Source organism: Falco punctatus (assembly GCF_963210335.1).
Source record: "Falco punctatus genome assembly, chromosome: Z".
NCBI classification, from domain to species: Eukaryota; Metazoa; Chordata; class Aves; order Falconiformes; family Falconidae; genus Falco; species Falco punctatus.
Genome location: NC_137586.1, coordinates 75,330,918 through 75,344,506, shown reverse-complemented (window position 1 = coordinate 75,344,506; position 13,589 = coordinate 75,330,918). Strand labels below are relative to the sequence as shown.

At 45.3% G+C, this 13,589-nt stretch overlaps 1 protein-coding gene and 1 long non-coding RNA gene across 9 annotated transcripts in view; one reads left to right on the top strand and one right to left on the bottom strand.

Annotated features, from left to right (window-relative positions):
* The window catches only part of PLPPR1 (phospholipid phosphatase related 1), a 133,785-nt gene that overhangs the window by 21,757 nt on the left and 98,439 nt on the right, over positions 1-13,589 (bottom strand). For 5 of the 8 annotated variants that reach the window (XM_080371040.1, XM_080371035.1, XM_080371036.1 and 2 more), the window contains one exon: positions 5,449-5,637. In XM_080371040.1, coding sequence (XP_080227166.1) covers positions 5,449-5,628 — 180 coding nt within the window. In that variant the 5' untranslated portion in view covers positions 5,629-5,637. Of the gene's footprint in view, positions 1-5,448; positions 5,638-6,225; positions 6,334-10,839; positions 11,473-12,103; positions 12,204-13,589 lie in introns of those variants that run through there. The other 3 variants (XM_080371039.1, XM_080371033.1, XM_080371038.1) reach the window with 3 other exon arrangements.
* LOC308056144 overlaps positions 8,413-13,589 on the top strand; it is a 271,689-nt gene continuing 266,512 nt past the window's right edge. Inside the window, exons 1-2 of the long non-coding RNA XR_013924721.1 lie at positions 8,413-10,362; positions 10,790-11,034. This is a non-coding gene — a long non-coding RNA (uncharacterized lncRNA). The remainder of the gene's footprint in view (positions 10,363-10,789; positions 11,035-13,589) is intronic.

Here is a 13,589-nt window from a genome sequence, read left to right as displayed (position 1 = left end):
CGAGTTGTAAAATATATGTCGATAATGGCATCTGGGAGTGGGAGCTGAAGCATGGGAGCTGCGCTGAAATATTGCCTTTATCCCATTTCACTCCATCTGCTCTTAACAGAATTGGCAAGCAGTTCGATAAGCCTAGCTCACTAACTGCAGGGTTGGGCATTAAGAAAAAGACCATCTGCACTAAAGCAGTTTAAAAGTGACGCTCTTTCAAACCGTTTATTATTTGAATTACAATAATGTTCAGAAGTTCAAATTAATGCTTTGGCTCTCTGTCTGCCTAGCGCATACATACAGTACACATTGAGAGACAATTCACACCCTGAGGAAATTCTATGCTGTGAAGACATGGGTCAGTGGCATTCAAAAAACCCAACCTTTTCAAATAAGAGATACACTAAGGTATGAAACTTCTGAACAGTCCTCCTTTAACAACAGACCTATTTTTAAAGTTCCACTGCATCAGAAGTTAGCTGAATATTTTCTGACTTCAATTCCCATCTTTATTTCTATATATTTGGCTGTCTGGCATACTCCTAGCAACTGCCATGTGGATAGATTATTCCACTTAGATTTAGGAGGAAATTTTGCCAGGCTATACATCTGTTCAGTTCCATTCCACTGACTAAAGCAGAGTTATCTTAGACTTCCTACAGCATAACAGATCAAAATGTGACTTTTTATGGGAACAGTACCTTTGGTGTAATACCTAAGAGTTTAGGTGTATAGTAATAGCATATTTATGAGGTGATTCAACATAACTGCACTATTCTTTTGGTGCCATCGCTGGCATTGAATTTAATTGCTCGAATCTGAGGATTTTGTTTTCTTGTAGGTTTCATGTGGGCTCTAGAAACCGAGCCTTGCTGTCCTGTAAAAGTTCAGTGAGGGCCTGGGCACCTAGTTCTGATAGCTAAGCTAGCTGTGCAAAACTGAATGTGGTCCGAACAGCTCTTCAGAGAACTAATTTGGGTTTTTTTCTGCATGCATTTCTGGAGTCAAGTAACTCCGCTCATTCTCATGATTTAAGCCCTGATGATTCTGCATGAGCAGGGCGCGCACCCAGCCAAGCTGTCCAGCTGGCCTCCCAAAATCAATCACTGACATTGTTAAGTGTCTTTGCTTCTGCCAGAACAGAATCAGCACCCCAGGAACTGGTACAATTCAGTTCTAAACCTGAAACCTAAATATAGATAAAGAGGTATGGGTGGAAAGGTACACAACAAGCAATCTACTTATTTCTGTTTGGGAAAACAATCCAAGTTTGTTTTATCACACTGTAAACAGTGTGGTAAGCTGTCGTATCACTCTGTAAACAGTGTGATAAGCTGTTGTATCACACTATAAACAGTGTGATAAGCTGTCGTATCACACGGGCTTAATTAGACAGTAGAAATGGCAATAAAATGACACTGGAGGTTGGCGACTGACAGCACAGGTGATCTGCAGTCTGAGGTGATGGAGGCAATTGGGAAGCAAAGGTAGTGCCACTGGATATGATTTTGTTCTTGGTGTCCTGAATGCAATAGAAGTTCAACCACACTGAGCTTATGTTGCCTGGATACTCTTTCTTACATCTTTTCCATAGTACTATTAGGTACCTTTGATGATGCCCCAAAGCCCCAGTATGAATCTCTACTCAGCAGTCATTTTTCCTCTGCTGATTACAACCTGTCCATTGAGAAAATGTCTTCAATTTGCCCTGCCTTCCCATTACTGGTGGTGTCGCCAAATACTTGCTCTTCAACATTCAGGTCTCAAAAACCTCTGCTGCACATGCTTTCCTTATTTCTTGGCTCCTCCTGAGCAAAGAGACAGATAAAATGATCTGTTCCATTTTCCTCTTCAACAACCTTTTGTCCATGATAGTCCTTCAACTTTCAAACTGACATTTTCAGACAGTGAAATATCACATCTTCCCCCTTCAAGTTCTTAGCCCATCGTGAGCACCCAGTACTCCCTGAACTCTGATACAGATTACCAACAGTTTGTTAATTTAATTGCCAATTTAATCAACAAAACAATGTAACTGCTGCTTTTAAAGGGACGCAGAAACTTGCCCTTTCCCCCCCCCCCCCCCGGCACTTTCCGATAACCTCACAGTCTCCTTGCCAAATGATTCTTTGTACAGCTGCATTCTAAAAATCGGGATAAACATCAAGAAGAGCTGTTTCTGTAAGGATAAACTATCCAGGAGTGAATCTGCCTTACAAACAAGAGGAGGTTGCAGAAGAGTGGCATCCTGGAGCAGCACTCCTGCAGGAACTGTGCAGTGGGGTAAGGGTGGGGAGGGAGCCTTAAAGAGTTACATCCCATTTAGAAAAGCAATTACTGATGGTGCTGACAGCCAAGAATGGGTCCAGCTTCAAGACTTTTATTCCTTTTACCAGTTCCTCTCATTCAGAACATTAGTCTTGTATCTCAATTGAGACCCTCTAGCAGAGCTGAGGACATGCTTCTCCAAACTCCTCTGCGTGCAGAGTGCCACGATCCGGTTCCTCTTACGCATAAACTGGCTCACCACCAGTCAGACTGCCCCAGTTTTGCCTACTTTTTTCCCCACCTCCCTTTGAAAACTCACTATAGGTTCACTGCAACTCAGTCAAACTGCTCAGCCCTCTTCTCTAGTGAGATCTGGCCTGACTGCCTCCATGCAGTCCCACATCGCTGCTGGCGTAAGCTGCATCTCGACAGCCCTCCTGCCTCTCATTCACTCACTCTGGGGTTACAAATGGGGAAAAGCTGTTCTTCTACTTTTTTCACACTTTCACTGAACACTGAGGTTGTGTGAAAGCTGCCACTGACAGTTTTCATTTCAGCTGCAATGCCATACAGATAAAGAAGGAGGAGCATCAGCCAGGGTGCACAGAAGAGATGCAGGAAACAGAGCTGTGCCCACAGCCTGGGACTGCCTGAAGTCTCTGTGTGAGACAACATGCTTCTGTTGCTTTCCATCAGAAAGTACAACTGATGGCATTTCCGATCGCAGCAAGATGATGGAGATCCCCTGTTAGGAAGAATCATGCGAAGTACAGACAGGATCTGTCTGTTGTTTTTATGCATTAAATTTACATCATTCTGATTTCTGGGAGTTTTTAAATCCTTCAACTTGTTTCCTCTAACAGCATCCTTGTGGCACAGTCAATCCTTGCTAACACCACTCTCTCCGCAGAAACCGCATCCAGAGGTAACGCTATCACACACAAAAATCTCTGGCGGCAAACCAAACTGAACTTGGGTCTTGGGACATCATTAACTCTCAGTTCTGGGCAGGTTTTAGAAAGCTGACGTCTCCCAAATCCTCTGTAAGGATGGCTGTATTTTTAATGCCACAAATAGAACAAACTAATCAAGTCCACAGCATTCCAATAGCAGCCAAGGGGAGGAGAATACACAAGGAAGGCACTGGCTGTGAGATGAGCTATGAGCAGAGCACTCAAAACCAGAGAATACAAGCAGATGAGGGTTCTGGGGCTCTCAAGCCCCAGTCTCCCAGTTTCCCAAGCTGCCAGTTTCAAAATGATTCCACACAACTATCTCTGGAAAAAAGCAGGCTGCTCCCCAAAAGGTAACCTTTGCAAAGTGCCCCAGCAGGTGTTCTATCAGCACTGGGCCAACAGCAATTCTGTCCTTTTACATCACGGTGGATCTGAGGACTGCATTAGCACAGCTGCTTGTTGGTGGTAGAGAGACAGTCTTCAGGCTGTACACAGGCGCTCACGGCTCCATTCATCTGTCCTTAGTTAAACAGCAGAAAATTTCCACTAGCACCACAGAACAGAGAGACACAGAACAACACGGTGATTTAGCTGGGAAGGGGCCTCCAGTCCAACCCCTCTCAAAGCAGGGTCAGCACAAACCACAGCCTTGAGCAGACGCATTACCAGAGGAATGGGGCTCCAACAGCCTCTACGGTGGCACGGTTTGGGTGTTTGACTACTGTCATTGTAAAAAGACTTTTCCTAATATTTTATTGGTTTCTTTTCTTGCAGCTTGTATCCCTTGCAGGGCTGCCTCTTGTGATTTAACAGTCTGTCTCTATCTTCTCTACAGTCCCCGCTAAGAACATGGCGCATATTGACTTTCACTTAGTGTTGTTACTTCCTTAATTCCTTAGATCTCTCTTGCAGTTAGCCTTGGGCCCTGGGAGTTACTGATCTGCCATCCTACCTGCGACCTACAGGGCCAAATACTGACACCGCACAGCTAAGACTCCACAGTCAAACCCGGGTGGCAGACACTAAGCAACGTTCATGCTGAGAAAAGACACCATAGGGGACAAGCAGCCACTGAGGCCTGCCTTGGCACCCTCTGCAGGGCACGGGATCTCTGCTGTGACTTGCAGCCAGGACCCTGACCCATGCCTGCCTGGGAGGGCAGAGCTTTCCCCTGGTAACACAGAATCACAGAATCTTTAGGTTGGAAAAGACCTTTAAGGTCACCCAGTCAAACAATTAACCTAGCACTGCCAAGACCTTATCAAATCTAAATCCAACAGAAGACATCTGACTTCAAAGGCAGCAATCGTGTCCCAGATCTATGATGCTACACTACCATCGCTGGTCACGAGGACTAGGGATCAGCTGAGAGTTTTTCTCAGAGACTCTCATCTTTACCATGACCATCTAGACAGGTCTCCCCTAGCCCACAGCGATCAATGCTGTATTTTGCATGAAGCAATGTCTTCAGGTGAACCTTGCAAAGCCATTTTTCATTTGCAAATCATCTACCACTGCAGCACAAAGTAAACTGAAAGTCCTAACATTCACTGGAGTTTCAATACAGAAAATAACAGTTACTGCACAGGATTTTCATAAACTCCTGGTACAATCCAAGTCAAAACCCTTACATGTTTTCAGAAAGTGTCCTGTACCAAAAAGTATTGCCTCTTCCACAGATCCCTTTCACATTCCTTACTACATTCTGTATTACACTGTTTCATGCATTAAAATTACTGCAGACCCAAACTTAAAACAGACTGTGGTGCAGCATTCACCTTTCACAAGTAAATGCAGCATATACAGCTTTCATCAACTTTTGAAATGGATGCAAATCAAAGTTAACATAGGAAAGAAATACTGAAGATAATGAAATAAAGAGAAAGAAATAAAACAAAACAGAGTACATAAAGACACAGTCCAATAAGAATTTACCAATGGAATTCCAAATGCAGCAAAGCTGGCTATTTGTGAAATTTGCAACTTTCTGCACAGAAAAAGGAAAAGGGCCAAAGTTTTGCTAATCAGTGACTGCAATTATCTGTTTGGAATTGTAGGTACTCAGTTAATTGAATATTTTCATCTGCTCGGAACAGCTTACTGATTGTATAGTAAAGAAAACCAGGTAAAAAAGGTGGATGTTTCTGCCAAAAATAAAGAGAATATAAATAAAAAGGATATAGCATACATATTTTTCTTTGCATTGAACATCCAAATAATTTCTTATACTTACAATAGCTGTGGGAGTTGAAGCCAGGACACAGTAGAGCACAAGAGGTGAAATGAAGCTCTCATCCTCTGTTCCAGGGTATGGTTTCATCAAATTGCCATCCTGACAGAAGAAGCCTTGGATATGCACCTGAAAAGTATCGGTGCACTCAAAGTAGTAGGCGAGCAGAACAGTCCCAGCCATGATGACAAGCTGAAAATATAACATGGTCACACAGACATTAGTTGCTTTTTTAACAGATGCAGCTATGCCTTCCAGCTACTCTAGTCCTGCAGACCATCCTCCCTTTATCGTCACCCTGTTAGCCCTTGCAATAATGGTGTGTGAATGTGCGTGTTTCTGTGCCTCTGCTTTGCAACATCTGTTATATAAACTTTTTGGCAAACGACACTAATGAACGTCTCAGATAGGAGTGGGTCTGTAATGCTGCTTGTAGAGGGATGGCAGCTTTGACAACTACTTTATCAAAGGGCATGTGAGTGTCAATGGCAACAAGGATCAATGAAAGCTAGCAGGTACAAGGGGCAGCACTGCAGGAGCCAACAGCAGTAACAAGCTAAAACCTGTGCACAGTGGTAGGGAGCTGGAAAGGATTATTACAAAGGATAAAGGAAGCTAAAGCCAAAATGCTTCCCCCGCACACCCCCCCCCCCCCCCCCCCCCCCGCCCCTGCAGCTGTAAATCCATGCTGGGGAATGTGCACCCTGTGCTAATCCAGAAGAGCCCTCTGTGTCCCACACAAAGAGTCATCCAGAGGGAAATCTGCCTCCTGCCACTCACCTTTCCTCAGAGCCACTGATAATGAGTAAACCTTTAGACGTCTACTTAGAAATCCTGACTCCCTGAACAACCAGTCTGGGCTACTGTGCACTGCCTGGCTTCCCCACTCCATCACAAGCGCTTTTGAAAAAGACCAGTTTGAGTCTGGATCTGTTGGAAGAAGGGTTCGCCGGAGTCAAGAAGACACTCAATATGAGTTATGCACCTTGCTCAACTTTATTAGTGTCTAACACTACTTATATAGAACCGATACACATCCATATTCGTAAAGCAGAAATATAATTGGTTAGTAGTCTCTAAATGCACGCGGTCTCACACCCCTAATTATCATGACTAAAATAAGCATTCTATCCATGCAGCGAATTGTGTTGCTGTGCTTCAGCCTTGTAGTTTGTTACTCCCTATTTTCTCATACTGGTCCCTATCTTTCTTGGCCCTGCACCTGCTTTCCCAGCAGCTTCAGCTTGTTACAGCCACGGCCTGTTGGCACAACATAATTACTTGGTCTCAGGATTCAAGACTACCTTTCTTGTTCAAGCTCAAGGCTACCTTTCTTGTTAACTTCAGCACAGCAACTTCAGCACAATTGTGATTACAGGCCTATTCTAATACCAGGCCTGGATTGTGCAGATCTTCAGAGATTCTAAGCCCATGCTTCTGCAGCCATTCTTCTACAATTCCCCCTTTTTCCTTTGCACAAGCCAGGCCTGATTGGTTATGTTAAAAACTACCCTCTTTAAACAAGAAAAAACACAGCTAAAAACTAAAAGCATTACAATAATGATTATAACAAAGCGTATTCCTTCCATCAATAACATCTTTAACCAACCTGTTATGCCCAATCCTCTCAACCATTCATCAAAGGGATTATCATCAACAAGAATATGCTTCATGTTTCCCTGCAGTTATGACAACTTCTTGTGCATAGATATGGAATGATCGGAAAGGTTCACACAACACATCCCTTCAAAATCCTCACAGCCGTGTCCATGTGCTAATAACAAAAAATCTACTGCAGCTCTATTCTGTAATGTAGCATGCCTAACACTATCTACATCAAGCGATAACGAACTTAAAATCTGTGATGTAAGATTAAATTGCTTCTCTCCCCAACACGCTAACCTTCGTATATTCTTAGCGTTTAATGCAGTCATTGCTCCTGGCATAAATATGGAGGCTAAGACATTTGTTGTTACAGACTGTAGTTCGACTTGGTCATTACATGTCTCCTCAAAGGTGCGCAGTGCCCTCCGTGATCTATGACATTGTGGAGTCATTTTCAATAAGTCTTTCATATGTGGAGCAAAGTTAAACACCCTAAATAACATGGTCCACCGACAGGGTTCAAAGGAATCCCTGGCCATGCTCTATCTCCACATATCAAAAAGACTCCTGGTGGCAACTGATAGCCCCCTGATACATTTACATGTAAGCCTCCAGCTTTCAGTTCACCCCAATTAGGTGAACCGGTTAAATTTTGAAACTTTGTATCAAACTCCCATTCCCCTTGTGATGCTAGCCACAATCGCCATGGTTCACCAAACTAAATTACTCCAGTGCCATTACGAGGTTGAAGTGGTGCTACCGTGTCCCCGCATTCTGGCATTCCCGTAGCAGTCACGTTAACGTATTTAACGGGCGTAATGCTACCTAATAGGTCTAGCTCCTGCAATGGCAAATGATATGGTCGATTCAAATTCTCAATAAGCGTTTTCTGCCACGCTGCATTACTCATAGAAGGCCAAACAAATTGCCCATTTGGACTCACACATGTACCATTCTGATTGGAAGTCAGATCCACTGTTTTAACATTTCAAAAAAACATCAACATTTGTTTCATTATCTTGCAGGGGAATACCAATTAAACAAGTTCTAAAGGAGTTGTCTGCTTGCTGCAAACTTAAACAAAAGTCTGTTACACCCATGATATTTGCCCATGTCACCCGTATGTTTGTTCTAGGCAAGATGTCAAAAATACTTTGGCCAATGGGTAAAAAATTCATCAAGACCGTAAACCAAGTCCACCACTTAAACATGTTTAGTTCTACAACTTCCACCTTTCCCCTCCCCCCCCCATTCCACCCCACAAATCTGTGCTTTCACAGATTCTGATGATGTATATATACTGTCTCCAATCAGCATGGTATTACACTAGTTGTATGCTTTCTCTTCCTTCATGCCCAGTTACTAATCAAACACATACACTCTTTACACCATTTACATTTAAGCTTTGTCTTACAGAACCGTTTTACCCCACATAGCATACATCGGCACAATATCCACAGGTTATATCCCTTACAACATAGACAGTTTATTCCGTCTGCTCGCTCTGAGTCTTCTCTTCTGTCTTCTGATCTTGACATACAGGTCGCACAAACATGCTAGGGACCCACATAGGTCCTTTACCTGTGGAGATACAAAAATAACCTCTACCAATAATAACACCGGATTAGGTCCTTCCCATACACCTGAAGCCATATTTTCATACAGAACATTCAAACCAGGAACTGTAGTTGTTTGGTTCCCTTGTGCTGTTTGGTGATGTGTAACAACAGGTGGCCCCTCTCTATCCTCCATAAGGGAGAGATAGTTTAAGGTAAACAACACCTTAGTCAACCGTTCAGTTATGTCTATGTCCTGCGATACTTTCTGTCTCTGAAGATAATCCTTCAGGGTACGGTTTGCCCTTTCAACAACTGCTTTCAGTTCTAACGTTTGAAGGTTGTCCCGTGGTTCACCGGTGATCACTTGTTTCTGCCACTGATTATCAGATTGCCAAACACGCGCAGCCTTCTTCATGTTTCGTCCTGCATCTGTAAACACCGTTGGCCCTTCAGCTGGTCTTTTTGAGTGTAACGGTCTTGCAATCCACTGATAATGTTCTGACATCTTCCAAAGAGGTCCTTTTGGCTGGTTGTTGTGTACAACACCTGTATAAACCATCAAGGCTTCCTGTATGGCTGTTGAATGTCTCAGAAGCCGTTCATAATCATCACCACAGACTGGAATACTGATATCTGCTGGTTCAGTCCCATCAAATTCAACAGTCCTGTCTCTTCCTTTTCTCACCAACGCCACTACTGCTTCAGGGCGACTTAAAATACGATGTCTGGGTTGCAATGGCAAAAAAACCCACTCTAAAATGATCGCCATATTTTCCTCCTTTTTCTTTTGCCATTGCAAAATAAGTGCAAAAAGTGAAGTGGCAATATTACAAACCAAAAAAGATAACGGATGATTTGCCATTCGGTGACCACACCAGCCAGTCTGAATCTTGTGGGACACAACTTTCAGGGCAGCCCGCTGTTCTGGTGAACAAGTTTGAGGACTGTTCGCTTTGGTGCCATGCAACCAGGATCGGAACAGTTGCAAATCATCGTTAGTGAGTCTCTTTGTGTGTCATTAGGGTGTAAGGGAATCGTGAAAAAGACAGAACAGTCTTTCAAGTCTATCACAACAATTGGCCAAATCTGAGGGATCATCATAAAAGGTGCAGGAGCAGGTTGCAACACTCCCATCGCTAAAATCTGATCATTAATCTTCCATAAATCATGTCCCAGTTATGTGCATCAAGATTATTAATCAGTACTGGACAAGCTAACGAGCTGGTCACCTGCCATCCTCCCTCCAAAATAGCATCACGAATAACACCAGACCAACACTGTAGAATTGGATCTTTTCTCGAGTTCAACATCGGTGGGGTAGTTGGGCTAACTGGAGGGATTACAGGTATTGAAGTAGTAGGCAGGTTCATTTTAACTCGCTTTACCAGGTTTCTTAATTTATCTATTACCGCCTGTAAGGATTTCTCTGTACTGTTATCACAAGGCTTCTCCCCGCCTTCCTCCTCAGACCCGTCCGATGACGTTCCAGGCCGAGGGGGTGCGTCACCGCACGGCGCCGCGGCCCGCCCTGACGTGATTGGTGCAGCAGGACTCGCTGCCCCGCCCTCCTGGGGGGGCTCGGCGGCCTCTTCCGGGTTCGGCTCAGTTACCGCAGGCTCTCGAGGAGTAACTTTCGGTTTGTCCGCTGTCTTATCTAAAAGCTCCGGCACTATTGAACACGCAGGGGCGGACATACCTTTCATAGGACGAGTATGCCCAACTCCGAAAAATGTAGCCAAGAGAGAAGGCTTAGGTGAATCACCCTTCTGCTCCAGCGGCTTTTCTACACATCTCTCCCCAACGCTTCTATGGCTGCCGCCGCTACTTTTTTTTTTTTTTTTTCGCTTTCATAATTTCCAGAGTGTTAGCTATCGACCGCCACCCCAGAGGCAATTTCCCACTTCTCTCCATTCCGCAATACTAAACAATAACGCGGGCTCGGGGATCTTAGTCTTTTTTCGTGCCCAGCGAACTAAGGTCTCCATTTCTGTCTCTTTAACGCCCTCCTCTCTCTTAAGGTGGATGCCAGCTAACAGTTTAACTGCCGCGTCTAATTCCATCGCAGCCTTCTCAGAGCTCTCCCCTTTCACAGAAAGGGTATCAGCGCGGGGAAGCCCTGCCGCGATTTACTCGTCGCGGCCTTCCGTAGTGCCCGCCCCCCTCCCCCCCCCTTCTCACAGAGAGGAATTTAGCGCAGAGCCCTGCCGCGATTTACTGTACGCGGTCTTACCGCCGGCGGGGGTGCGATCTGCAGCTCCACACCGAACTCTGGACTCCCCTTTTCGCCAGCAGCTGGGGGGATCCGTGGCGGTGGGTGGGCGGGCGAGCGGGGGGAGCCGCGGGGCACGGCACGGCACGGCACGGCACGCTGGCGGGGCGCGGGGAACTGTGCTGGTGTAAGAAGCAATCCGGCTAGCGAAGTACAGTCACTGGGTGTCATGATTTCAGAGTCAAACAAGTAAGTCAACAAGTGTTTGACTGGTTCAGATTGTAATCCATATCGTGTAACGGCTTGTCGTAGCTGCTGCATAAATTTCCAATCAAAAGGTTTCCACACAGCGGCTGCTGAACCAGCAGGTAAAGGAGCAGTCCGCACCGGACACGCAACAGCAGAAGCAGCTTCCCACTCTCCCTCCAATACAGCGTCTCTTACAACCCCAGACCAACGGCCTTGGGGAGCGGCAGGGTGGAGGATAACACCTTCCTGGGTCAGGATCTGAACATCACGACCGGCAGTAGGCAGATGGCATTCAGTCAATTGTTGCTGCGAGCGGTTTAGGGTCCGGTCGGAGGGTTTGGTTCGGGGACGGGGGATCGGGGCAGGTGCAGGTGGGGTGGGTTCATTTTATCAGACCCCGCGTTCTCATTCAGAGGCGCACTCGGACCCACCGTAGTACCCTCGTCCTCTTCTAACGGAGGGGGGGGGGGGGGGGCGGCTCTCGGTAGCTTTCAGGGCGGCGTGGAGCACCCGTTGCGGCGGCACCCTCCGGCGGGTGGTGTCGGGTTTAACAGCTCTGTCGCAGATTTTTTAATGGGCACAATTATGCCTTTTGCAGACGGAGCGCCTAGACCAAATAATCGGGTAGACTGCGACTGGGTTTCCCGACCGAGGAGGTCTGAGGCAGCCATAGCCATTTTTTTCTCCGCAACCGGGGATCGTAAATGGTTTATGACCTCCCGGCAGGCAGTCCCCAAGTCCTTGGCCGACTTGCTGCCGCTAAGGATCGCATCGCAAAGACAGAGCTATTACACCCGACACCACCTCCGGAGGGTGTCGCCGCAACGGGTGCTCCGCGCCGCCCTGAAAGCTACCGAGAGCCGCCCCCCCTGCTAGATGAGAACGCGGAGTCTGATAAAGGTCTGTTTTCAGCCACCCACCTACAGAGCTCACGGAGCTTCTTAGTGCTCACGCGAGCCTCTCGCTTAGCAAGAATTATCAGTTAATAGCGTGGGTGCCGCTTCTCTTTCCATTATCGAGGGAAAAATGGTCTTACTGGTGCAGGTCGGCGCAAGACGTCAATGCTGGATTCAGACGCCTTTACTCCTTACGGACGTCTTCCTGCTCAAACTCTTCACAGCGACTCTCAATTTTGCAAAGCCCACCGTCGCGATGCAAAGGCAGAGTTTTTCCAGCAATTACCAGCTTTCCTGTCGTTAGGGTGCCAGTTGTTGGAAGAAGAGTTCGCCGGAGTCAAGAAGACGCTCAATATGAGTTATGCACCTTGCTCAACTTTATTAGTGTCTAACACTACTTATATAGAACCGATACACATGCATATTTGTAAAGCAGAAATATAATTGGTTAGTAGTCTCTAAACATGCGCGGTTCTCACACCCCTAATTATCATGACTAAAATAAGCATTCTATCCATGCAGCGAATTGTGTTGCTGTGCTTCAGCCTTGCAGTTTGTTACTCCCTATTTTCCCATACCGGTCCCTATCTTGCTTGGCCCTGCACCTGCTTTCCCAGCAGCTTCAGCTTGTTACAGCCACGGCCTGTTGGCACAACATAATTGCTTGGTCTCAGGATTCAAGAATAGCTCAAGGCTACCTTTCTTGTTAACTTCAGCACAGGAACTTCAGCACAATTGTGATTACAGGCCTATTCTAATACGAGGCCTGGATTGTGCAGATCTTCAGAGATTCTAAGGCCACGCTTCTGCAGCCATTCTTCTACATGGATCTTCATCTTTAAACATATAAACTGCAAGGACCCTTTCTTGTCTCTTTTTTGGTAGTTTATTGCTGGCTAAATGGATTGGTTAGAAAACCTCAGCTATCAACTCTTTTTGTGTATATCCACAGTTACTGCACATGAGCTATTGCCAGTGTCTCTGTCAGCCTGCCCCTGCCCCCCGGCTTCAACATCACATCTCAAAATGGTCTCACAAAGGTTGTCACTAATCTCACCTCATGAAATTAACCAGATACACTAATTCATCATTTTTGTTCCCTCTCTGCCACACTGCGAAGGAAATCTCACAATCCTCATCGTTTACAAAAATAGCAATATTGATTTGGAAATTACAATTACAGGATCTGATTCAGAATCCTTTTTATGAAGACTAGTGCCTCCTGCCACTATTACAAGAGTAGTCAAATATACAAGTTATTTTGCCACACCATCAAGAAAAATAATAATAAAGTTAAATAACAAACTCCAAAGTCGCTTGGTTTTAGTATTTTGCCTCCAAGATAGGCAAAATACTGTGTTACTTTGATATTATTGTAAGAATAGACCTTTAAAAAATAATATGGCAATTCCATCTCAAAGGTACCCTTACAAGCTATATATGCATTTCTCTGGCCTAACCTTGCACATATGCTCTGACACACAAGACAGCCATTATAGTCATCATGTATTTGCGTGGGTTCTGGACTAAAATTAGAAAAAAAACAGTGAAATCAGAGATGTCACTGATGAAAGTAGCAAGTCACAGAATCACAGAGTGGTTGAGGCTGGAAGGGAGCTCTGAAGG